A 24,532-nucleotide genomic window follows, 5' to 3' on the forward strand; every position below is an offset into this window, starting at 1 on the left:
AATAACCTTCTACACAGACAATGTACACTTCTTTGTAAGAGTTTCTAAGTGAGGAGATTATCAAACTCCAGCCCCAGCCAATCAAATGCTTCACACAATTCTGGATCAATTACAATGATCTCACTTGGATAACTTTCTCACTCATATACTGTTCTTAGTAACTCAACAGTATTTTTGAGCTGTCACAATGTACAACGGAATAAAAATAGTATGGTATTACTTGTTTCATAGATACTTATTAGGAAAAAATTAAGTTGCTGACAAAATCTCCAAAGGTGATAGGTAATGTAAATACATGAACAGACTATTCTCACATGTACACCTAAAATATACTTTACCCGCATGTGTTCTTTCAGGAAATAGTTTCTCTTTTTTTTGCACCCTTGCAAAAGTCAAGAGAACTCTGAAACAACAGGCATTCAAAAAATGACACTTTGTTTTTATTAAAAGGATAGCAAAGAGGACAGTGTGTTAGTACACATCTGTAATCCTAGCTCTCAGGAGGCTGAAGCAGGAGGACTTTGATTTTGAGGCCAGCCTGAGCTGCACAGTCAGAGCCTATTAACAAAATAAAGTGAGTCTTACCTAAAATAGGACAATTTCCTTTTTTTCTGATTATTTGGGGGGTGACAAAGAAAAATAAGTTTGAATGTGTAAGGATTGAACAGTAGAGAGTTAATTTTGAACAAGAAGTACCTGCTCTTAATTTATAGAGACTCAGTTTCTCCTAGATTTGCATCCTACAAATGCCACTTTTACCAGCTAGCTACCCACACAGTATGATCACAAAGGTCTTGTGTGATATATTAGAGAGAAACTCTAAGAGTAATTCATTTACTCACGTGTGTTTAATGATGGTTTCTAACCTACTCCAGTGCTACTGTTTCTTTCCTGTTTATGACTAAATGCATTTTCTTAAGATTTTAAGTCAGAACCTGCATATAAAATGGACAATAGGTAGATGCAACTACTGAATATCACTGTCCACAGCTCAAGAGTGTCTACTTTTAGCATCTCTTTTCCAGCTCTCAGAAGAAGAAAATTAGTTTTGGTGTAAAATAGGCTAGCCATGGTAGGTCATGTCTATATTCTCAGCTACTCAGGTTGCAGAAATTATGCAGATTGTTTTTTAATGGCAGCCCAGGTAAAAAGTTAGGAAGATCCCATATCAATCAACTCTCCAAGCAGAGTAATCCCCAGCATGCAAAATGTGAATGTAGGAGGAGCGCAGTCTGAGACCAGTCCCAACCTTCATAAATAATGCCTTTGCCAAAAAGGTGTGACCTTGCAGCCCTTAAGTATTGTCTTTCTAATTTTTCTTTTTTCCTCCATTATCTTCTGCTAAATTAAATCTGATCAACAAATATTTATCATGGAAGGGTTGAAAAATGCACAATAGTCAGCATACATGTCATACATTTATACATACATGTACATATATGCATAAAATTTTCCTTATAATTTTTATACCTACAAATGTGCCCTTTCATGAAAAATTATATTGTGGATTTCTAAGGGGAAACATTTTTGCAAGTTGCATTTTAAGGGACTAATGTTCTCTGGTGCATAATTTAGGAAATGTAGAGCACTAATCCCTGTAGGACTCTATATAGGAGTCTTTAAAGTTTCCATGTGCTAGGTGGAATATATGATCTTTTTAACTTATATATATGACCTCTCTTAATTATTATTTTCTGTGAGACAGGGTCATCGCCACATCTCCATCTCCTGGGCTCAAGTGACATTCCTGTCTCACCCTTCCAAGTAGTTGGTGTTATAGGAATGAGCCATGCACCCAGCTAAATCTTTTAATTTTGTCTAAATACTGACTAGTAGATACTGATCATTTGAGAGCTATAAAATTCAATTGAAAAATGAGTTTCTTTCTTTCTTTCTTTCTTTCTTTCTTTTCCTCCCTTTCTTCCCTCCCTCCTTTCCTCCCTTCCTTTTGTTTTTTTCTTTGGTAGTATTGGGATTTGAACTCAGGGCCTCACACTTGCTAGACAAGTGCTCTACCACTTCAGAAACACCCCATCTCTGAAAAACCACTTTCTAGGAATCTTTTATTTTGTTACATGAGACCCAGTAAGGCAACAGATTCTGATTTGTATTGCAGGATGGGTGACTTGAGACTGAGGAACCTGAAAGTGATCACACTGACCTAAGGAAGAGGCATGAGGAGAGATGTGAAGCCCTGAAGAGCATCCCAATCTCAAGAAGTTGTCCAGAAAAAACACTTGAGTGTTTACTGCCTTGTGCATATAATGTGAACTTGATGGTTGGACAATGGATGCAAGAGGTAACCTAACTATGACCTGTTTATTTCCTGCCTATCCTATGCCTAATTAAACAATGCCACAAAGACCATCTGTAGTTGGTAGTTTTCTCATGTATCTTTCTCTTTTATTTTTTGAGGTACTAAGACTTACTATGCCTTGAGCCACTCTACCAGCCCTTCCTTGTGAAGGTATTTTTTGAGATATCTTCTTGAGGTACTATTTGCCCAGGCTGCCTTCAAACTTTGATCACCCTGACCTCTGCCTCCTCAGCAGCTAGGATTACAGGCGAAAACCATCAGCACCCAGCTTTCATGTATCTTTCTCTGGGGCCATTTATATATGGGTGAAATGAAAGCCCTTATGTATGTACTTGGAAATCAGTTTCTGAATCAAAGCCTCTGCTTTTTTGTGAGAATATTATTGCAATTTTTAAATAAATTTTGTATGTAGAGGGGGATGTTTAACAAAAAGTTTATTTAGAGGTCAAAAAGAAAACAGCAGCGTAGCTGGACAACCTTAACCAAGATGGTATTTGAAGTCCCAAACTTACTTACACTATGAGCACAGAAGATAACCTCAAAAAAAGTATCATCTGTGAAAACTAAAATATTTCAGTGTCATTACTCTCAGATTTTTACTATGAATTTTCGATGAAGAAACTGTAGTGCACACAAGAATTATAGAGCAGTGTAACATGCCTGTCTGATTAATCTCATTCCACTTCAAAATATATCATTTGTGTGGAAGCCATACTTAAGAAAAACATGCATACACACAACTTTACTTTGGTACCACAATGTGAAAGAATATTGGCTCCAAATTGGTTAATACTCTAGTAATTTCTACTACCTTCTGAACAGACAAAATTGAAACACTTACCTAAGACTAATGTCCAGTTACTGTGCATTTCCATCTAGGAATTGAAATATTTCAGAATAAATACAGTAGGTCAGTGGAAATTCACTCCATCTACAAGGCTTACTAAATGAAAATGACTTATTTTGTCAGGATACTGAATGAAGCTTGTAGTAAATGAAAATTATGCTACCTTGTGTATGATACTGTAGAAGATTTTTTTTAATCCATGTAGTATGATAGGAATTAGGACTTTTTTACCCATGCATGGCCTCAGATCTGAATCCATCTCTTGTACTGGTACTTATGACTGATTACTTTCTCTCTCTACCCTCTTTATTCTAGTCCCCTGCAATACAATTTCTGATCCCAATTTTCTATTGATATTATTCCATGACAGCTAGAATGACTTCCTCCTAACCAAATTCAATAGACTTTTGTTGGTCCCCAAATTTATTCATGGTTTTTAATGTCATTTTTCACCCCATCTTGAAAATATTAATTTCAATCTGTGATATTGTACTTGACTGTTCATGATTTCTTGATTCTGACCCAAGATGGAATAGGGTGAAGTTAATATGGTACTTATCAAACAAAATTCATGGAGCCATTCACTTTTAGGGTCATGCAAGTGCAGTTGTTTAGGCTGAACACACTAAGAGTTTCTGTCACAATTAAGAGAATAAAAGTGTTTTGCCTCAATTTTTCTTACTGTTTTTCCATGGTAGAACATAGCACACAGTCTTGGGAACCCGCCTGCCTGAGGCCAGGTTTCTCTTACGTTCTGTAATTATGTTGTTTGCAGAACTGCAAAAAGAAAGAGTAATTTGAATATGTCAGCATATCTGTACTCTTCAGGCAGGTACCCGCAGGATAATCAAAATGTGTGGGCAAGCACAACAACCTACATTCCTCAAAAACATAAATAATTCCCATCAAAACATTTCTGCAATTACAATGCCTAACATTTCTCTGGAAAATTCCTGGTTCTGTACAGGTCTAACCATTTTCACTAACCAGAAATTAAGGAAAACATCAATGCCATCTAGTGCTGAGTAATTTTACAGGTGCAGCTACTCTTTCATTAAACATAAGAGATTAACTAAACATTCAACTTAATCTAAGGAAAGAAAACTCATAGACTTGTGCTAAAATTAAAGTTGTGACCAATAGGATTTATCTATTTTTGTTTATAGTATTATGGTATGTATTATATTATTTATAATAGTATAAATAGTATATACACAATATACTATATTTTATTATTTTTATATAAAATAGTGTATACAAGTAAAATAGTAAATACAAAAATTATTAAATTGATGTTGTCCTTGGGAAATGAGGTATTTTACCTTATTACTTCCTTTTTCTAATCCAGAAATTGTCTCACTTGCATTTGAAATTTGCTATTCTAATGATTGAGGGTTGACAGTAAACAATAAATCTCAAGAGTTTTAATTAGACACAAAAATTAGAAAAAAGAGATCACTGTGTGTTTGGGTATGTGTGGATGTGTATCATAAATTAATTCTACAAACAGATCCCTTTGTGATATTTCCATGCACGCATATGTTATAGTCTTCATTCAAAGTCACCCTTCTATTGCTTTCGTATCCCTCTGTTCCCCCCACTACCATGTTTTTTTTTCGTTGTGCTGAGTGAGGGTACACTGTGGTACTTATAAAAATTTTTATCATATATCAAATATATGGTACTTGAATTTACCCCCTTCCACTCCTCTTCTTTTATCCTTCCCCTCGTTCCTGTAATAGTTTCAACAGGTATCATTTTTGCATTTACATACAAGTCTACATATTTTTTGCACTGTATTGATCTGCTGCCCATTTCTCTGCCACCACCTCCCTTACATCCCCACCCACCACTACAGGACCTGTTCCACCCTCCTGTTCTCCGATTTTGTAGAGGAAAAAAGAAAAAAATCAACATTTTTGTTTGTTTGAGATACAGGTAGCTACAAAGGAAGTTTCCTTGTGATAGTTCCATGTATATATGTATTATTACACCAGTTGGTTCACCTCTTGTATGTTTTTTCATTCTACCTTAGTCTCTTTCTTATGGTGGTTTCAGATGGTTTAAGATTTCTATATTCTTTCTCGTATGGAGAGTGTAATAACCATATTCATTTTCTTAGTTTCCCACACAGTTTTTAAAAATAATTCTAGGGAGTTTCATGTATTTAATATATATGAAGTATATGTGAACAGATAGAGGATAGATGATACATAGATAAACTTTGATCATATTCACCCAAGAGATCATTTTTCATTCCTATACAATAAATAGGTACTGTGAATTTTCAAATATGATATAAACAACTTTCAAAACTACTTCTCTTTTGTAGACACCAGCTACCTAGAGTAAAAATTACCTCACAGGAGCAACTGAGAATTGTTTTCAAGTACTAAAACAATTTAAACTTTCCAAATATTATTAAAACACATGAATATCTGGCATATCTCCCCTCTTAAGACTATAAATAGTAGTTTTGTTTTACCAGTAGTTAGCAGTTTTGTTTTACCAGTAGTTACAGAAGACAACATTTTTAAAGAATTAAGAAGTAAATAAATAATACTCAGAAAAACAATATTTGCACGAGGTAATCACCAAAGAACATCATCAAGAAAAGAAGATTACTTTTTGTGGTAAATGTATCTGATCTAATCTGATTTGGTGTGAGTCATTTACCTGTTGTTGACACATAAGTGGGCAGTGCCCCAGACAAATGGGGTGCTAGATTGCCCCAACAATTCTGCTGAAAGAAAGAAAAATATAGTTTGTGGTACTGCTAGATAAAACTCTAGATCATGCTAGTTCTATTTGTAAGGTGGGAAAAAATACACCTAAATTTGGAGATGCAAGTAAGAAATTGATGAATTATCTTGTGTGAGTGACATGGAAGTAGGGATTTAATTGAAGGATATAAACATGAGTGACACAAGTAAAAGTGCTAGAACAATCAAACTTATATATTACAACACTATTTATAAAAAAAAACCTGCATAGCAATTTCTTTTCCAAATTCAAGAGGGCATAGACTCCTCTGAATCTGCAGAGCAATACAAATGTGTTTGTTTTGGAGCCAAATAAAATAATAAGGCATTTGGAACAGCATAGAATATTAAAAATTAAAGAAAACCTTCCTTCTTTTCTCAGTAAATGATTTTAGAATTAGCCAGCATGATTTAAAAGATATAGGGCCATTTCACCTTTATCCCAGTCTTCTTCACATGGAGGGCCCTGCCATGTGCTCTCAGCCATGGGTTCTTGTCCAAAATCTCTGATTTGGCTGTCTGCAGGACAATAGGGATATGGCATAAGAAGGGGCACTGCCAAGTAACTGTGCTTACAGAGTACATGGTATTGTATACTTAAGCTTTGCCTGTAAATAATGGAGAGTATGAAAGTGAAACAGAGGCTTTTTGTCTTCTGGCTGATAAACACAAGAAAGAAGCTTGAGAAACAAAAGCTTTGCCATATTTCTGTCAATAAAGGAATTTATGCTTAGATGATTTATTAGGTGAGTGAATCAGGCTCTTCAGAAGGGAGCAGTCTGACACAGACAGCTTATGGCTGTTATGAGATACCAATCTCAAAGGCAGAAAAGGCTGATTTTTGTTGAAATGTGAAACCCAAAAATCAATCTGCCAATGCAACACAGTTCAAATAGGAAGGAGCTAATCTCCAAATTGAAATATTTTAGCTGCAGGCTTACCCACATGCTGCTCAGAACAATTCTTGTCATCACAGCTTGAGATATGATTAATAATTTCAGCATGAAGAACCCGGTGGCTAGCATTGAAGAGACAAGTAACCACTTTGTTCTCAACATCAGGGTGAATCTGCAGAATCAAAATTAAGAGACCTGTCAGCTCCTGAGATCTTTCAGAGTTGAAGGGGAGTAGCTCAGCCTGTTCTATAAGTGGCACTCATAAAATTCTTCAGCAAACTTGTGGCTCAATATGGTAGATAATCTCGTAATAGAAAATTAGAAGTGGATTATGTGAGTGATTATTTATCACTCATATAAACCACATAGACATTCTTTTAAAGCCATTAAAAGGTAAGCGTTTTGTACTTATTGTTCAGACTGAAAATACAGATATTGACATTAAAGTGGTAAAACTAAATTTTAACTGCATCTTCTTCCTGTTTATTTCTCAGAATCACAGGATTGAGGCAGCACAACCTGTAATAATAGGGCCCTCTGAGTATCTTTCAAAGCTGATCATGAGGATGAAAAATAAAACTAAAAAACACTCAGTCTGCATGTGGGTGATGGCCTTGCTATTGAAGTATAATAGTGCTGGAAAATAGCTGATGTGATAGAGTTCAGAAAAGACAAACCAGTTGTTTTACAGATAAAGTAATGATGCCTAAAAGTAAGCTCTGACCAATTTGCCTTCATTTCAGCTATTTTTCTCTTTCAGAGACATTCAACTACTACAAAGCAGCCCAATCTAAAAATAATAGTCTACTTTGCAGAAAAATGTACTTCTTGTAGAAAAAAACAAAGACTTTTATACTACAAAAGTCTTATAAATCTATGATCTATCTATCTATTTATCTATCTATCCTCATGTATATAGTGACAGCAATTAGGAAATGTGTTTATCAAGGAAATAAAAAAAATCACATCACAAATGACACTCAAATTTCATGTAAAGCAGGGAGAAGGCTGGACAAACCAGAATTAGCAGCAAACGGCATCTTTCCCATCTGGGATATTAGGCATTCTATGAATGGTTTTGTGGCCAATGATTAAGGAAGTCCAGCAGAAGATATGAGTTATGAGAATGCCTTTTTAACACTTGGCTCCTCTTTCCAGCCATCACCTTTATATAATGTTTGATAGCCTAGCAAAAGAAATTGTACTACTGTCAGTATTGTCAAGGTATAATTTTAAAAGATCCTTGCTCTAGAGAGTAAAAAGAGGTTCAGAAATAAATAGCAAAGGTACATAATGTTTTCAGGAGTAAAAGATAAACACTGCTGCTTTTGATGGTGAAATCATAGGAGTGATCATTCTTAGCCTCTATCAAAGAGCTACTCCCCTTCCAAAGGAAATCCTTTTAAAAGGAATGTTAAAGTGGGTGCCAGTGGTTCACACCTATGAACCTAATTACTTGAAAGGCAGAAGACTGTGAGGATTGTGGCTTGAGGCCAGTCTGGACAAATACACTAGAGCAAATGGACTGGAGGTGTGCCAGAAGCACCAAAGCACTTCTTTTGGAAATGTGAAGCCCTGAGTTCAAATCCTAGTCCCAGAAATAAATAATTGAATGAATGAATAAATAGGATGTTAAAACTAAATTGCATGCATCTAGATTAAATATTAAAACTGTTTTACAAGCATAAATGCTAGCATAATTTTGTGCTGTGTACCTGACATCATCATTCTAACAGCTCGTCAAAGTGGCTGTTTAAATTAGTATAGGATTGTAGCATTTTTTACCAGCTAAATCTATAGAAGGGTAATTAGGGAGAAAAAAGTTTTATTAAAGATATGTTAAAACTACAAGAAGCAGTTATTTTTATGAATAATATTTTTGCCTCTCCAAAATTTCTAACAACAGAAAAGATAAAAAAAAAAAAGAACTACATTATTTCACTTAATCTTGAGGGTAATAAACACATAGAAATTTACATGGTAAGAGGGATTCTCATTACAAGAGAAGCAAGAGTGTTTCCTTTGTTTAACAAAGTCTAAGGAACAACTAGAAATGCTGTTTATGAACTCATGCTTCATCATTAGTTAGAGGGGAAAAACAATAAATAAGAAAAGTGAGCATTTCATGTTATGAACAAATCTTTCTATAAATGTTGGCATTTATATAAAGGTAGATTTCCCAAATAACTTTTTGTTTGTTGACACTGGAGTTTGAACTCAGCACTTTGTTCTTGCTAGGCAATCACTGGACCACCGAAGCCACCCCACACTTTCACACTTATTTTTCAAATGGGGGTCTCACAGTTTTTACCCAGGGCCCATTTTGTACCACAACCTTCCTACCACTGCCTCCCATGTAGCTATCATTACTGGCATGGGCTAAGAAACCAGCTTGTTCTTTGACAGAGGGTCTTATAAACTGTTTCTCTAGGCTTGGATTTCTTCTTCAACTCTGAAGTAACTGCCATTATAGGTTTGAGTCCCACTGCACTCCATTCTCTGCTCCTACTATAATTTTTCCTTTGTATTAAAATATTTATATTAGAACTACTTTCTGTTTATAAAATCTGACCTGCTCAAAGAACTCAAGAGGCCATGAGAGGGTATAATTTGAAAATAATAGCTTACCCTTCTGCACTTGATAAGATGATAAGGCAGTCTGCAGGCCCTGATCTGGTGATTTTTATCATAGGGACATTGTAATAGCCTCTCAGGGTCCAGGGAATCCACTGAAAGAGAGAAAAAAAATAGCACAACTTAGTAGGACCTTGTAAAATTACAGCTTTGCAGGAACAATAGAGTTTTTCATACAATCAATAATAACAGAATGTTAGTCTAGGAAAACTTAAATTAAAAGACAGTTAAAATGCGAATATAACTATAAGAAAATAAAATTGTGTTATCATTGGACCTTAAGCCTAGTAGAGCCAGCAATCTTAGTTCACATTTGATTGAATACTGTTTTCAATATTGATTACGCTTGTACAAAACAAAACAAAATTAAATTAAATACATCATTTTTTTCCTTTTAAAAGTGCTAATTTTTGTTCTGTAACTAGTAAAGCCAGAGCTTCCTAATCAGTATGCTGAAGTTGCAAAGGATTCCTTGTGTGCCATTTTTATAATTTGTGTGCAATTGCAAATCATCCTTTGCCTCCAATACAATCTGTCCTATGGCGAGTTGATAGTGTAACTCAGTCCCTTCATTAGCATCTTTGTCTGTTCCTACTATGCCATGACATGGATAAAGTCAATGTGTACTTCTCTGTAACACATATATCTTATGGAAGCGTGAGAAAATATTAGTGGCTGGGTTTATTTTTCATCTATCTGCCTTAATTTACTTCTATCCTTGGTTACCATTGTTAACTCTAGTTACCTCTCAAAGGAACCCAGTACCTTTATCAGATAAGTGAGTTGGTTTTACTTTTCCTATTTTGGAACACAGATGAGAAAAAACAATAATGATTACCAAATTGGTCAGCTCAGAAGTTTGAACAATCTGTTCAACCAGAATGTACTGAGGGAAGGCAGCTGCAGATTTATGGAACTGATGGGTGAAAGAAGCCTCTTGCCTGTCGTAACATGTAAAAGTGCTCTTATCCTGAGCCCTAAATTTTAACAAGCTTACTAAGAAAGGATATCAGAGGTTGAGCACATTCTTTTTTTCATCTTTCTCTCTTTTTAACTTGTGTATGTCATTTATACAAAGCAGAATGTTTCATTCTGAGAATAACAATCTAGTAAAAATGATCTTACCACCTCTGCAGATAAGGTAAAAGTAAAACATGATGTACAATTCACATTTGATAAGAAAGTTATATCATGAGACTGCAGTATAAACCAGAAGCCCAGGGGGAAATTGGAAGTTTCACAGGAAGAAAGGAAAACATGAAATAAATTGCTAACTATGATTGTGATACAAATGAGCCAGAAAGGTGACTTAAAGGACAGAATGAATAGGAAGGAAAATACTTTAAAGAATAAGCAGATTTATTATGACAATCAGACTCCTCTTGAACAGCAATCTTTTCTTACTTATGAAGCTTCATGACACCCAAGCAGCATTAACAGATGAAACTCATGAATCCGTTCCTTCACTCGCAAACTTAGGTCATTCCAGCAGCTGACCCAAGTAGACATACCTTCTCATTGATAAGCATTACACTTCCCCATAATAGCACATGACAGAGTTGGTGATGGGGACACCCACGATACCTTCCACTTTGGTCTCTGGAAATTCAGGTCAGCTCTAATACTGTTTTACAGATTTACATTTTGTTTTATTTTCATTTATTTATTTACTTATTTAATTGCAACAAAAGTGTTCTACCACTGAGCTACATCCTCAGCCTTTGTGTTTTGTTTTTTGGTATTTGTTTGGTTTTCAGATCTTAAGTATTTAAGATCCTCCTGCTTCAGAGAACTGTGTGTTGGGATTACAGTTGTGCACTACCATGCTCTGCTCTAATACATTTTTAATTACTGAAGTTAAAGTGTCTTCTGAATTTGAACAGTTCTCTACACCTTTCGCCTTCTGCAGTTGAGGGAGAGAATATGAATTTTTCTCAACAGACTACAAGTATAGTCAACCATCAAATTATATGTAAATGATTTGATTTATTTTCCAAAATAAGCAAGAAGTACATACTGTAAGTGTCTTCCATCCTGAAAACACAGAAGAGCTGAGTCCAAGTGCTGGTGGGGAAAAGCACATTTTGAAGAATTAGAAATTAAATATTCTAAAACATAGCCTAGGAAGTGGAGACATTTATGAACATGAAGATATCAAAGTTCAATGTGAGAAATTATTAACATATTTTCTTCTCCCAAAACATTTTCTCCTCCTCAAAGCATTCTTTAACTCCTAAGAATCATGTTTATGTCTTTGTCTAATTCACATTCCTGGAATAAACTCTAGGACCCACCAATCATTGAACTGAGTATGACTATTAATATAACTGTGACTAGGTGACAAAATGTCTATTTTAAGTGGTGTTACAATGGCCTGCCTCTGTTTGCCAATTTTTAGGGTTCCCTACTATTTAAAATTAGAAGCTCAAGAGTATACTTTTAATTTATACTTCTGGATAAACATAGGATGAAGGTACTATTTTAAAGTTCTCCTTTCAAGTTGGTTAAAATTATAAGATGGTGGGCATGTTGACAGTCTTCCCCGCTTCTCTTTGTAGAATCTGAGAGTACTGAATGCCTACGTTGAACAATGTACATACTGCCTATCAAAAATGCACAGAGACATTCTAGCATATCATTTTCATGACGTTTAATAAACACGATCAGTAAGTAACACACATGTTCCCCTTTTTCTAATGATGCATCACTTTGCTCCTCACAATATCCTTTGCTAAGTTGGCAAGACTTGGTGATTTGAGCCCCTACACTACTCATTCACTGTCTGCATAGTGAAAACTTGTGAATTTAGAGCTTAAAAACTGTCTAGATTATGGATAACACAGCCATAACAGTACAAATCTGATAAATGTGAAAAATTAAAAGAGAAATTACCTTCTTTCCCTGGAGAACTCTTCCATTAAGCACTGTGATTAAATAAGTTTACTCTTTTATGAAAACCTAATTTTAAAATAAGTCCTATGGCAATCTCATGAAAACACTTACTTGTACAGCTCATGTCTCCAGACCAACAGTTTAAATAACAGTCTTTAGTGAAGCTACCTTAAAAATGTTGTTCACGTACAGATACAGAAATCCTACTTTTTGACATTCTACTGTTCTAGTTACCTTTTCATTAAAATTAAAGGGGAATGGAGGGAGGAGCCAAGTATTATTTCTTGATTTTAAGGCATATAAATGAATAATACATAGAAAATTCAGTAGCCTATAGCCAGGTAACCTATTCTTTCCTGATGGACACACTGGAATGGAATTCATAGAATCACCACACAGCTTTGTCCCTATAAGTATTTTCGGTACCAGTTTGTTAGTGGGTGATTCTAGTGATCGGGACAAACTGCACATGAAGCACTGATTCTGGAAAAGACATATAACAGGAAGCTACTGCTGTTTAAACTCCTAACAGAGTTCCAGGCCTCAGTAATGATTTTCCCGCTTTAACCAATTAAGGAAAGAAAGAACCTAAAACTCGAGCAGATTCAAGCACTAGGACTAAATGAAAGAATCAGGAGAGATGCTTAACTTAAACACAAGACACTAAATGTGCTTGGGATCCAACAGGTAGACCATGGAGAAGCAGAGTAGTCTGACAGTAAATGAGCTGCTGTTCAGATTCCCAGGGCTGGAGGCCAGGGGAGGAAAAGGGAAGGTGGTACATGTGTAAAGGACTACCAAAGATCATTTTTTGGATTAGCAAAACCAGAGCTGGTCACTTTTCCTGCCTCAGTCCAGAGGCGTAGCTGCCTCCGTTGCCAATGTTGCCAACAGTTGCCAGAGACGCTAACCGTTGCCAGAGTTGCCTGGCACCGCTCAAGCCCAGCATTGACGTCACTTCTCGTGGCAGAGTCCTAGGCCTTGTCCCGGGAGCGGCACGTCCTGCAGTCCTTAACTCTTAGCGGTTGTTTCCTTGCTGGTCCTGTCCGCCTACGTTCAGTTGCTCATTTTTAGCCACAGTGGTCCTACTTGGGGAAACTTACTTTCCTTGGTAAGTACCCATCTTAGGAGAGAGGAGGAGCAAGCAGAAATTGGCCTTGGAAGGTATGGCACAGGGTGGAGGTGGAGGGCTTTTAGTAAGGAGACCTTGTTTATGAAAGTTGTCTACATAGAAATGTTACATCTTGAGAGAGAGTAGAGGAATTATGAAGAGATGGGCAGATCAGTTTAAAAGTAATCGCCACGGGCAGGAATGGTGTATCTGCTTAGCACCTGTGGCGTAATCTCTAGTTCAAACGTAACACTAATAGTGTGTTGGAGTGGCTGGTCGAGTGATGGTTGGATTAAAGAGACCTTTAGTTGGAGAGGACATGTGGGCCAAAATAATAATTTGAAGTACAGAGCCAATCGTACTGTGAGTGTTCCTTATGAAACCTGGTATTCTGTGTGTATAGAAATGTAGAAGAAATGAGTAGAACCTAAAAAGTCTTTAAAGAGCATTATGGATGAAGGGGACTTGTAATATTTGAGGATAAACTGGAAAAAAAGAAGTCATTGACACTATGGGTGGAACCTGTGATAATATTTTTAAGAACTCCGCTATAAAAGTTGTAATATGACCAAAATAATTTGAACCATACAAAATCTGAGAGACAGTCTGGGAGGCTGGTCTGGTTACTGAAATATTTGAATTTCTGACAGATTTAGTGAAGTAGAGTCTGTAACTTGAGATAGGACTCGTCACGATGGCAAAAACTGAATATAGCTATAGATTTGAGAAGTTGGACACTTTATTTTTACATGCATAAATTTTAAATACAGGTTTTCAGATAATATAGGTTTTCAGAGTGGGTGAGTATGATCAAATTGCATTTTGTGCATGTGTGGGAAGTATCATAAGGAACTACCTTACTTTGTGCAATTAGTATGCACTAACAAAAACTAACAATCAATTTCCAACTGGCAGCCCTGAGGATGAAGAGCCTTCAGTTCAGATTAACAACTTAAAAAGAAATGATGAAAGATGGGCTAAAGCTGTTCTGGTTGTTAATCATGTCTGCTTCTTGATCATCTCAGTAACTTAGAACCACCTGGGGTGCTTAAGATATGCCATACCAAATTTTTATCCTACACCAATTAATCAGAAAGGTCCAGGCACAGTTATTTTTATAAAACCTACCCGAGAGGATGCCACTGTTCAGTTAGAGATATGAGCGAGTCATATAGGCAGTTTTAAATTTATAAAAGCTGTTCTTTTCTCCTGGATGGTTCATATGAAGAGGAGGAAGTTGTATTCTGCCTTAATAATAATAATAATAATAATCATAATCATAATATAATTTTGGCTATGGTATTTCTGCTTGAAATCAAGGCTTTATATTTTCTTGGCAGGCACTCTACTGTTAGAGCCACACTAGCCCTTTTTTCTCTGGTTTCTTTTGAGATAGGGTCTTGCTTTTTGTCTGCTTGGCCTGGACAGAGATCCTCATGTTTTTACACTTTCCATCTTAGCTCAGATGACAGGCCTGTGCTGCCACACCCAGCTCTTGCTTGAAAAGGGTATTACAACCTTTTTAATTATGCTGGCCTTGAACTATGATCCTCTAGATCTCTACCTCAAATAGCTAGTTTTAAAGGATTGAACCACTGTGTTGGCCTTTCGTTTTGTTTTTTATCAAAATAAATAACTAAGAATGAAAACTTCATTGAAAGGTTAGAAGCTACATAGTAGGAAAAAGTTGCTACTATTGGGTACTCAGTTTTGGTTGTTAGGAAATAGTTTAAAATATTTTTTATGAAATCCCAAATTTCTGAATTAATCACAGTAGCACTGATACAGTATTAGTGAGGCCAGAGTGATTTGACCCAAAATGTGATTTTTCAGGCTTTATATTGCCTGGTACATTTTCTATGACCGTTAAGTACTTTTCATTCAGATCCCTACACACTGAAACTTCTAAAGAAGGAACAGCTAAAAGTCAGAGATAATAGGGGTCGGGTCCTAAATCAGAATTCCACTCAGGCTTCACTGAGTTCAGTATTGCATTTTCACGATGACAGGATCCTTAATTATCAATTGTTTCCTTTAGCACCAGAAAACAAGCCCACTGACTTACACAGGACCTGTTTTTCAGTGGTGATTTTGAAGCTTTTAAAAATCAACAGTTTTAAAGTCTTTCTGATGTTAAATGCTTTGTTCCTTCTCTGTCCACTCAAAAATTTTCTGCTTTATCTGAGATCTCTGTCTCCTGCTCATTCTAAATGTGCATGTACTGGTATTTGTCTCTAAATTATAGAAAATATTTTCAGAATTAGTAGTTAGAAACAAAACCTGTGGACTGAGAAGTAAAAAGACAGACGTGTGCTTTGGAAGATGGAAAGTCCTTTATTACACCATCAGGAATTTTGTTTCTGTTTTGATTTTTAGCTGTTATGCTTGAAGCAGTTCTAGTATTCCTTCAGATTGTTCCAAACCTTCAACTTTTTCAGAAAGTCTAATAAAACTTAAGATTTTGCACATTAGAACACAAAGATTTTTCTATTTCTTTGTTTCTTGCTTGAATTTTACCAACTACATGCTAGTTCTCTTGTATAAGCATGACTTTTGATTGGTGGCTGAGTATAGTTATTCCATGAAAAGATATTCCATGAAAGCAGTTGCAGAATTGATCACCATAAGGGCTTAAGTGGGAAGACGGTATTTGTTCTTATTGGGGAAGATAGTTTATAAAATGTTGTTTTAAAAGAGAGTGAAAAATTGGGATTTTTGCAGATGCTAAGTAAATGTAGCAGGGAGGAAAAACACCTATATTATATTTAGAAAAAGGCTGCTAGTAGAGCTTACAGATAAATAACCAACATACAGCTCTGGACATTTAATGGAAGATAGGATGTGAGTGATAGAAAAAAATAGTAATATTCTGTCTATGCTTTAGATGAATTTTATATCCTAATTTGAAATGCTAACATATTTCTGTATTCCACATTTTCTCTAAGAGTTATCCAGAAGTTTGTTCTTTCTGCTTCTCATTGATTTACAGGTATATCCTTCCTATAGGATTCTGCAGCAAATAGCTCCTCCCTCACACAGTGTCTGGAGTTGGCATTTAATGTGTAAATGGTCAACCAAAGTTTGCAAACCAAAATTAGTATTAGGTGAAGAAATGGGAGCTTTTTGAAGATTGTTGAAATATGATAGAGGGGCCAAATTTTGCTGGGGAAATTTTACCTACTAAAATATGTGTAATGGACTGGGTTCAAAACTGCATTACTACCATTCTTCAGATTTGTTATTTAAAGAATTTCAAAGGCTCAAAGAAAAAGTAGTTAGGATTAGAAATGTGTAACTAAATGTGCAGCCCTGTGTTTTTGAAGATAATTGTTGAATATTATAGTGGTGAAACATATTCCCTCAGAATAGACCATGTCAATTCTTCCTATTTTATTGAGTGGTGGTTGACAGAGTATCTACAGTTAATTGTGCAATGTAATATTTTGATGTAGATGTTTCACTTTTAATGATTCTCATGACCAATCTAGTTAACACAGCTCTCACAGGATACTGTTACTGTGTGTGTGTGTGTATGTGTGTTTACAAAACTTACGAGTAGTTCAGCAAGTTTTACATACTACACATTGTTGTTAGCCATATTAGTTATTATAATTAGATAGACATAATTTATGAATACTAAAGATTCATAAATTGGATTCATAAATGGTGGCACCTATCACCATTTTCTCCTATGCCATTACACTTCTTAAATAGTGACACAGCTGTAGAAGATACTTGATTATTTGAGTTGACAACACAAGTATATTTTGGTAGGTGTTGAAGCAATTTTAAGATTTATCTTTCATGTAAAGTTGTTTGCAGCAAGTAGAGACAACAACATTTGAGGACTTATAACATGAATTCTCAGGAAACATGTACAAAATGTTGCACAAAACTACAGAAAGACCCAGGAGAGATAAATTGTGCAACCAATGGTATATGTTTTGGTAGAAATTAGGACATGAGTAATGGACCTTAGAAGTTTTTGTTTTCCCTCACAATTTATACTATGAATTGAACAGCAGAAATCTTAAAATCTAATTTTGGGGGAGAAATTGTATAGTTAAAAGATGTTACTTATATTCCATCAGTATAACTTGCCTTAATAGGAACTTTTAGAAAAGAGAAACTAATTACCAGGATTTCAGAAAGATTGATTTATTCTGACAGAACTACTTAGATCAGAGAAATGATTCTTTATAGCTAAAAAAATAAAAATATGGTCTCTTCACATTCACTAAACTTGATTGTTTGTGGACATAGGACCGGCACATAGACAAGGGCATGTCTTACAGTTTATCAATAATAAAGCAGAATGTAAGGTTATATGGGGACATAATCCGCCCATTATAGGAACATGATAGAATACTTAGAAGTGTGGAGAATCTGGGAAGGCTTGGAGGCAACTGAATTTAAACTTTACTTACATAAAAAAAGGAGGCTGGACATAGTGTTCTTTAGTCCTAGCCACTCGGGAAAAAATAACTGTCAAAAAGATCATAAGAACCCATATCAACCAAGGGCTAGCCATGTAACCCTGACCTTACAGGAAGCTAAGTCAGAGGATCATGTTCCAGGCCCTGTTAAGTACAAAGTGACCCTATCACAAATTAACCAAAGCATATATATTTAGAATTATATCTTCTTGCTGTATTGTTCCCTTTATTAGTATGTAGTTACCTTCTTTATCTCTTCTGACTGATTTTTACGTAAATTTTTTTTGCCTAATGTGAGAATAGCTACTTCTGCTTGCTTTCAATTTCCTCTTGCCTGGTATATCTTTTTCCAATCTTTCTACTTTTAGTTTATGTGTCTTTGGTTGTGAGGTATGTTTCTTGCAGATAACAAATTGTTGGAATGTTACATAAAAGCAAAAAAGTGACCTATCTTTTTCTATGCCTTACTCAAAGTTTCAGAACTTCTTACATATTTAAGTAGTTCTCACACTCATATTTGTAATGACATAGTGATGTTTATACCTAATGCTGCGGTGGACAACTTTGTTAGGTTGTCCCAGGAAAAATACTGATGATGTTTCTTTAAATCTCCAAAATTATCTGTGCTTGAAAGAAAGACTATATGGCCTTAAAACTGCATGGCATTTTTCAGGAAGAGTCTATGTATTTAAAATATGATAAACCAAGAAATCTGATGATATTCAGTTGTTATCCTAAGAAACATACTTTTTTTGTCCTGTAATCTGTTGGTAAACAGAAATGTGTAATTTTAAAACAATGAAAATGTGAAAAATCCTAGACAAATCAGAAACATTAAGTGGGATGTATTGACAAATGTCTATAGTACTACTGGAAAAGGAAGAATATTTGAGGAATAACCCAGGAGTTGAGGATCATCCTAGGCTACATAGCAAGACATAAGAAAAACAAACAAAAATAACATTGGTTATTGTGGCACATGACTATCCTTTGGGAGACTGAGGTGGGCAGGAGGGTGGTAAGTTGGTGGTCAGTCTGAGTTTGAGGCCAAAAGTCTGTGCTACATATTAAGAACCTATCTCACACAAAAAACCCTTGTTTTTATTCTATAAATATAAGTGAGGCAGGCAATAGCTCTCCTTTGTACTAAGTATTGCAGGATGTGCTAAATATTTAAAGTAACTAATTTCTCTATGTTTCCATTATGCGTTTTAATTGGAGAAAAGGATCAGGAATAAACTTGAATAGGTATAAGGCTTGAAAGAAGATATTTATTTGACTTTAATAATGCACTTATAACTATAATTCTAAACATGCCTGAACTAACCAGCAGACTAGAAAAAAGTGTCATTATTTTAAAGGGCTTAATATCTACAATAAATAAAGCAATTAAACTGATTTTTGCCAATCATAAATTGACCCAACTTAAGCTCCAAGTAGGCTGGGTGTGGAACAACATGGTTGTAATCCCATTACTCAATAGGAAGAAGCAGTTTGAACAAGCTTGGATTCCATATGAGAGCCAGTTAAGAGAAGAAAAGCAGCAGAAATTATTTGAAGATCTATTACAAGCAAGGCACCAGTCTCCTTGTATAGAAAATGTGCTTGATTCCAGTTTCCCTTATGAAGATTTGTGGTAAGGCTTATGTTATCTATATTTAACTGCCATGTTAGAGACAAATCACTAAAAAAGACAATAAACGTTTTAATTAGGAATGAAAATTAGACTTAACAGACTAGACCAAGGATTAGAGTGGTTACATGATAGAAGGAAAGGGTTACAAGTACAGACTCACAAAGGATAAGCCATATTAAGATGACAGCAAACTGGCTTTATAGAGTAAGGAAGAATTGGAGCCGTGTTTCACACTCAGCTTATCACAGAGCTACGTCTTGTAAGCATGGAAAAATTTTTATAGAGGATTGGCTAAAGATGGTTGATTATATTATATGTGGCTTGCTTATATTTCTCACTTAGAATTAGGTTATATTACATACATTTCTCACTTAATAAGTGAGAAACATTGTGCAATAAAGACCTTAGTTATGGAACTGCAACACAGCCTGAAGACTGACTTTGTTTTCCCTGCTAATAATAGAAATAGGTAAATAAACCCTTGGTTTGATAAATGAGAAAATGAAAGCAAGGAAGAATAAGAAATGAAATGCAAGTACAAGGTGATACACTGAGACCTACTTTCAGTTCTGTGCATGTGGAAATCTAATTTTCTCAGCACCATTTGTTGAAAAAGCTGTCTTTTCTCCCAGGCCAATTTTTGGCTCCTTTATTGAAAAGCGTATGGCTACAGTTGCATGAGTTTGTGTCGTGATCTACTATTCTATTCTGTTTGTCTGTATGTCTGTTTATGTGCCAGTACAATGCTATTTTAATTCTGTGTTTCTAGGGCATGTTTGGAAGTCAGGTATTGTGATACCACCTTCCAACATTGTTCTTTTGGCTCAGGATTTCTTTGGATATTTGAACCTTTTGTGTTTCCATATGTGCTTTAGGATTGGCTTTTCTTTCTCGGTGAAGAATGTCATTGAAATTTTGATAGGGATGCTTTGAACATATAGATTGTGTTTGGTAGAATAGCCATTGTCACAATATTGATTCTGCTGATCCATGACCATGGGATGTCCTTCCACCTTCTAAAGTCTTCATTGATTTCTTTCTTTAGTGACTTGCAATTTTCAAAGAATAGGACAGTCAACTCATTTGTGTTAAATTTATTCCTAGGTATTTTAATTGTTTGAAACTATTATGGGTGATATTCTTTTCCTGATTTCTTTCTCAGACTGTTTAGTGTGTGTGTGTGTGTGTGTCTGTGTGTGTGTCTGTGTCTGTGTATGGAAATGCTACTTATTTTTGAGTATTGATTTTTTTTCCTAGTACTTGCTGAGCCAGCATCAATTCAAAGTAAATTGCAGATCTTAATGTAAAACTAAAATAGTGAAATTAATCTGGAAGAATAGGGAACACACTGTACCACACACACACATAGGTAATAACGATGAACAGAGCTCTAGTGGCTCAGAAATTATGAGAAAGGATGAACAAAAGCACTGCATATAACTAAAAATTTTCTGCAAAGCAAGGGAAATGGTCACCAGACTGAAAAGACAGCATACAGAATGGGAACAAATCTTTGCATCTGACAAGGGATTATTTAGAGCATAATGTTTTTCCATCAATAATAACATCACAGAAACTTAAAAGCAGCTATTATAAGGAAGTCACAGAATATATTAATAAAAAATAACTGCTAGATTGATGGTACATTGCTTATCCTATTACTCCTGACTCTGAAGATGACAAACACCTTCTCTTCCCCACTGAGGCACAAGGCATTCATTGATCATACCATTTTCCCCAGCTAAATCAAATGTTACCTTGGAAACCTTCCCAATAAAGACAGTCTTTACACAGGTATTAGAGTTGTTATGAGAGTGAAATTTCATACGTGCCCCACTCCAACCAAAAAGCACTCTTACCTTTGATTTTCTCTCTGTATCTCTGAGGTTTTCAGAAAGAATGATCTTCATAGCAATTATTGAAATAACTTGGTAGAACACTCTATCATAAATTAAATTTAATCAAACCCATCTGGCTTTCCTGTTCTTAAAACACAACATGAGACCCTATCTTTTCTTTGACTCTTCGTAGGACACAATTGTTCATAAACATAAAAGAGATAGTGTACATGTATCCATTGTTAAGAACACAGTGGTTACAACCTATGTCTCTACCCAAAGAGTAGAGGAACCAGTAGAAGTTCTAAATTCAAACCCCAATACTGGCAAAAAGTGAAAGGGAAAAAAAAAAAAAAAAAAAAAGCACTGTGAAGCCAGTGAGTGTTTTTCCAGTTGCTATCTTCCTTGCTACTACAGGCAAACTTTAGAGAGTTTGTGCCAGCACTGGTCCTTTTACCTTTGGTTAGCATCTCTGACTGGAACTGTAACAGTTCAATATGTCCTTTATTTCAGAGACCTCCTAGCTTCAGAATTTTGATTTAACCCATAAAGCAGTACACTGCTTTCCTCCCACTGATGGTATTATTTTCTAGAATGTGTTCTCTGTCTGTATATCTTTCCATCTCTGTCTCCATCTCCCTGCCCCTGTTCTTCTGTCCCTTTACTTCCCTACATTCTTCTTCCCACCCTACATTCTTCTTCCCACCCCCCACCCCCCCGCTGCCCATTTTTACATTTGCAGTCAGAGTGGAGTCCTTCCAACAGAATGTTGTCTGTGCAGCTTTGTCCTGCAAAGAAAACCGAGAAGTTCTCAGTCAGTTGGGGAGTATTTGTAAGGCCCCGTGCGAATGAGGACAGAATACAGCAATTCCTCACTCAATTTCAGAATCAGTCCTGCTCACGAGTACCTCCTCCATGTATTCCTGTAGCATGATCCAGGTGAAACATTTTAAACACTTCATTAGTTCAGACTCCCAGGTACCTGTCCAATTAATACTGCCTTCTGTAAGGATTTACCCAAATTCTGCTTTATAGTCCCAGCAGAAATATTCCCTGGTTAGACACCTTGTTTATTCCGTAAGCAGTGTGTCTAACTAATAATGTGTCTCACTAATAAAAGTGAGGGAAAGAGACATCATTTCTTCATCAAAAGCCTTCACTAAATGTTATGTTCAAACATAACAGTTCACTTAAATTTCATTTTATTTCCATCAACCTTTATATTCTAACTGTACCCTCCATTAGGATTTTACCAACAGGTTTTTGCTTCTTAAAATACTAGGTAAGGGAAGTAGTCCTTGGTCAGCGTTTACATAACTCGTTCAGGTAAAGGAGACAGTTTCTTTAAATAAAGGCTGCTTAAACTGTCCAGCTCCCACAGTCTCACCAGTCTTTACATTTTCATGTTTTTGCAGTCTAATTGTAGCTCATATTATGGCCTTACCAGTGAGTTTTGCCATCACACTGCACGGAGCTGTCACATCAGGGATTCCTTGCAGGGATGAGGGTGTGCTCAGTGGTAGAGTGCTCGGGTAGCATTTCTCAGGACTTGGGTTTGATCTCCAGCACCACAAAAATAAACAAACAAACATAAAAGGAGTCCTGGGGAAATTTTCTTCTCTACCCCTCCCAGCCATTTTGCTAACTCAAGTACAAAAGACTTTGGGTCTTCCAGGAAAGCATACAGCAAATCTCGTGTCTTCCTGTCTGTCTTTCTTGACAACTTAGTTCTGACTTCATGTCTCCTACTGACATGACCGGCATGCAATTTGTCAAGCATTTGACTATAGTCTTGTTTATTCAGGGGAAGGAGGTAACAGTACGGTATTGCCTTTCAAAGCATCTAAAATACAAAAGGGAAATAAACAACGGGAATTTATTTCCCCCTGGAGGAACAGAGTGTTTTATGTTAGTAAAGAGTAGTAACTTTCAATGAGTAAGTGTTCCAGAGAAATCTAGCATGTGTCTGAAGAAAAAAGTCAAAACACAAAAAAACGACAAAGCAAAACTTGAAAGCTTACTGTTAATGTTTCTCACTGAAAATTCCACCCAGAAGTTTTTAAGTGAAAAAATTAAATTAGAGCAGAAGACACTGCAGTTTTTCAGCTCCAAATCCACTAATCCCACCCCCAGAACACCTGCTAAGCAAACAATCACTCAGAGTGTCCATATGGATGCGCGAAACTATGTGGGACTGGAAATCAAATTAACTGGATACAGGGTATAAACCACAAGCGTGAGCTGGAAAGTTTCCCAGGACACCACCACCTCTGGTTGTCTGGGACTTGGCACAAGTCAATGCAGAACATGCCAAGAGTCGCCACCAGCCTGAAGGGCATGGGAATTTCTGAACCAAAAACCAGAGCCACCATGTGAGGCGCAATCACTGGGAGTGAGTGTGGGCACAGTGCCATCACCTTGAGCCCCCTGCCACCTGGCTTCAGTCCTTTGGAGAGTAAGTTGGAGTGGGCGCATGGCGCAGCAATGTGGGTTAATGGCAACTGAGTGGAGTGTGATCTAGGAGTGAGGGGGAGCCTGCCCTGTGTGGCAGTTTCCACCAATTGACTGAGGAGAGGGCCTGTAGTCAAAAAGTAGGAGCCAGTCTGTAATAGAGGAAAAAGATACTCCAAACAAATGAAATAAAAATGGGGCTGAGTAGTTGTAATTACATCAAGCAAAATACACTTAAATGACAAACTATAAAAAATTATTAAAAGATCAACCCAACAAGAAGGTATAAAAATTTTAAGTGCATATTTACCTATGGCTAGAAATTTCATTACACAGACCATATCAGATCTAAAGGAAGAGACGGGATTGATCAATAATCATGGAAGACTTTGGTCCCACTTTCATCAACGGGCAGATCTTAGAGATGTAAAGTTAAAAATATATATCATAGTTAAACTATTCTCTGTATCAAATAGACAACAGATATTTATGAGACATTTGGTCCAGCAACTGAAGAATGCATGAGCTTTAGCACATGGAATATTCTAACGAGGAGACCATATAAATGGTCCCAAACCAAATCTCGACACATTCAAAATTATGAAAACCATATCATGTATGTTCTGTGACCATAATGGAATAAAGCTAGAAAGTTTGGTAACTTCAAATTCGTAAAAAGTTAACAACATGCTACCAAACAAATGAGGAGTTA

General features: G+C 36.0%; 1 protein-coding gene across 6 annotated transcripts in view; it reads right to left on the reverse strand.

Annotated features, from left to right (window-relative positions):
• Positions 1-12: 12 nt before the first annotated feature.
• Positions 13-24,532, reverse strand: part of LOC109692326 (gametocyte-specific factor 1) — a 30,111-nt gene continuing 5,591 nt past the window's right edge. For 4 of the 6 annotated variants that reach the window (XR_012444985.1, XR_012444986.1, XR_012444984.1 and 1 more), the window contains 9 exons: positions 22,814-22,929; positions 22,104-22,157; positions 11,474-11,520; positions 9,451-9,551; positions 6,868-6,994; positions 6,362-6,445; positions 5,841-5,907; positions 3,847-3,941; positions 13-3,192 (listed from right to left, as the gene is read on the reverse strand). Coding sequence is in view for 2 of the 6 variants with exons in the window: in XM_074064630.1 (XP_073920731.1) it covers positions 3,176-3,192; positions 3,847-3,941; positions 5,841-5,907; positions 6,362-6,445; positions 6,868-6,994; positions 9,451-9,551; positions 11,474-11,489 (507 nt within the window). In the remaining 4 variants the exon portion in view is untranslated. Of the gene's footprint in view, positions 3,193-3,846; positions 3,942-5,840; positions 5,908-6,361; positions 6,446-6,867; positions 6,995-9,450; positions 9,552-11,473; positions 11,521-22,103; positions 22,158-22,813; positions 22,930-24,532 lie in introns of those variants that run through there. The other 2 variants (XM_074064630.1, XM_074064631.1) reach the window with 2 other exon arrangements.

This window comes from Castor canadensis, unplaced genomic scaffold (assembly GCF_047511655.1).
Source record: "Castor canadensis unplaced genomic scaffold, mCasCan1.hap1v2 HAP1_SCAFFOLD_218, whole genome shotgun sequence".
Lineage (NCBI taxonomy): Eukaryota > Metazoa > Chordata > Mammalia > Rodentia > Castoridae > Castor > Castor canadensis.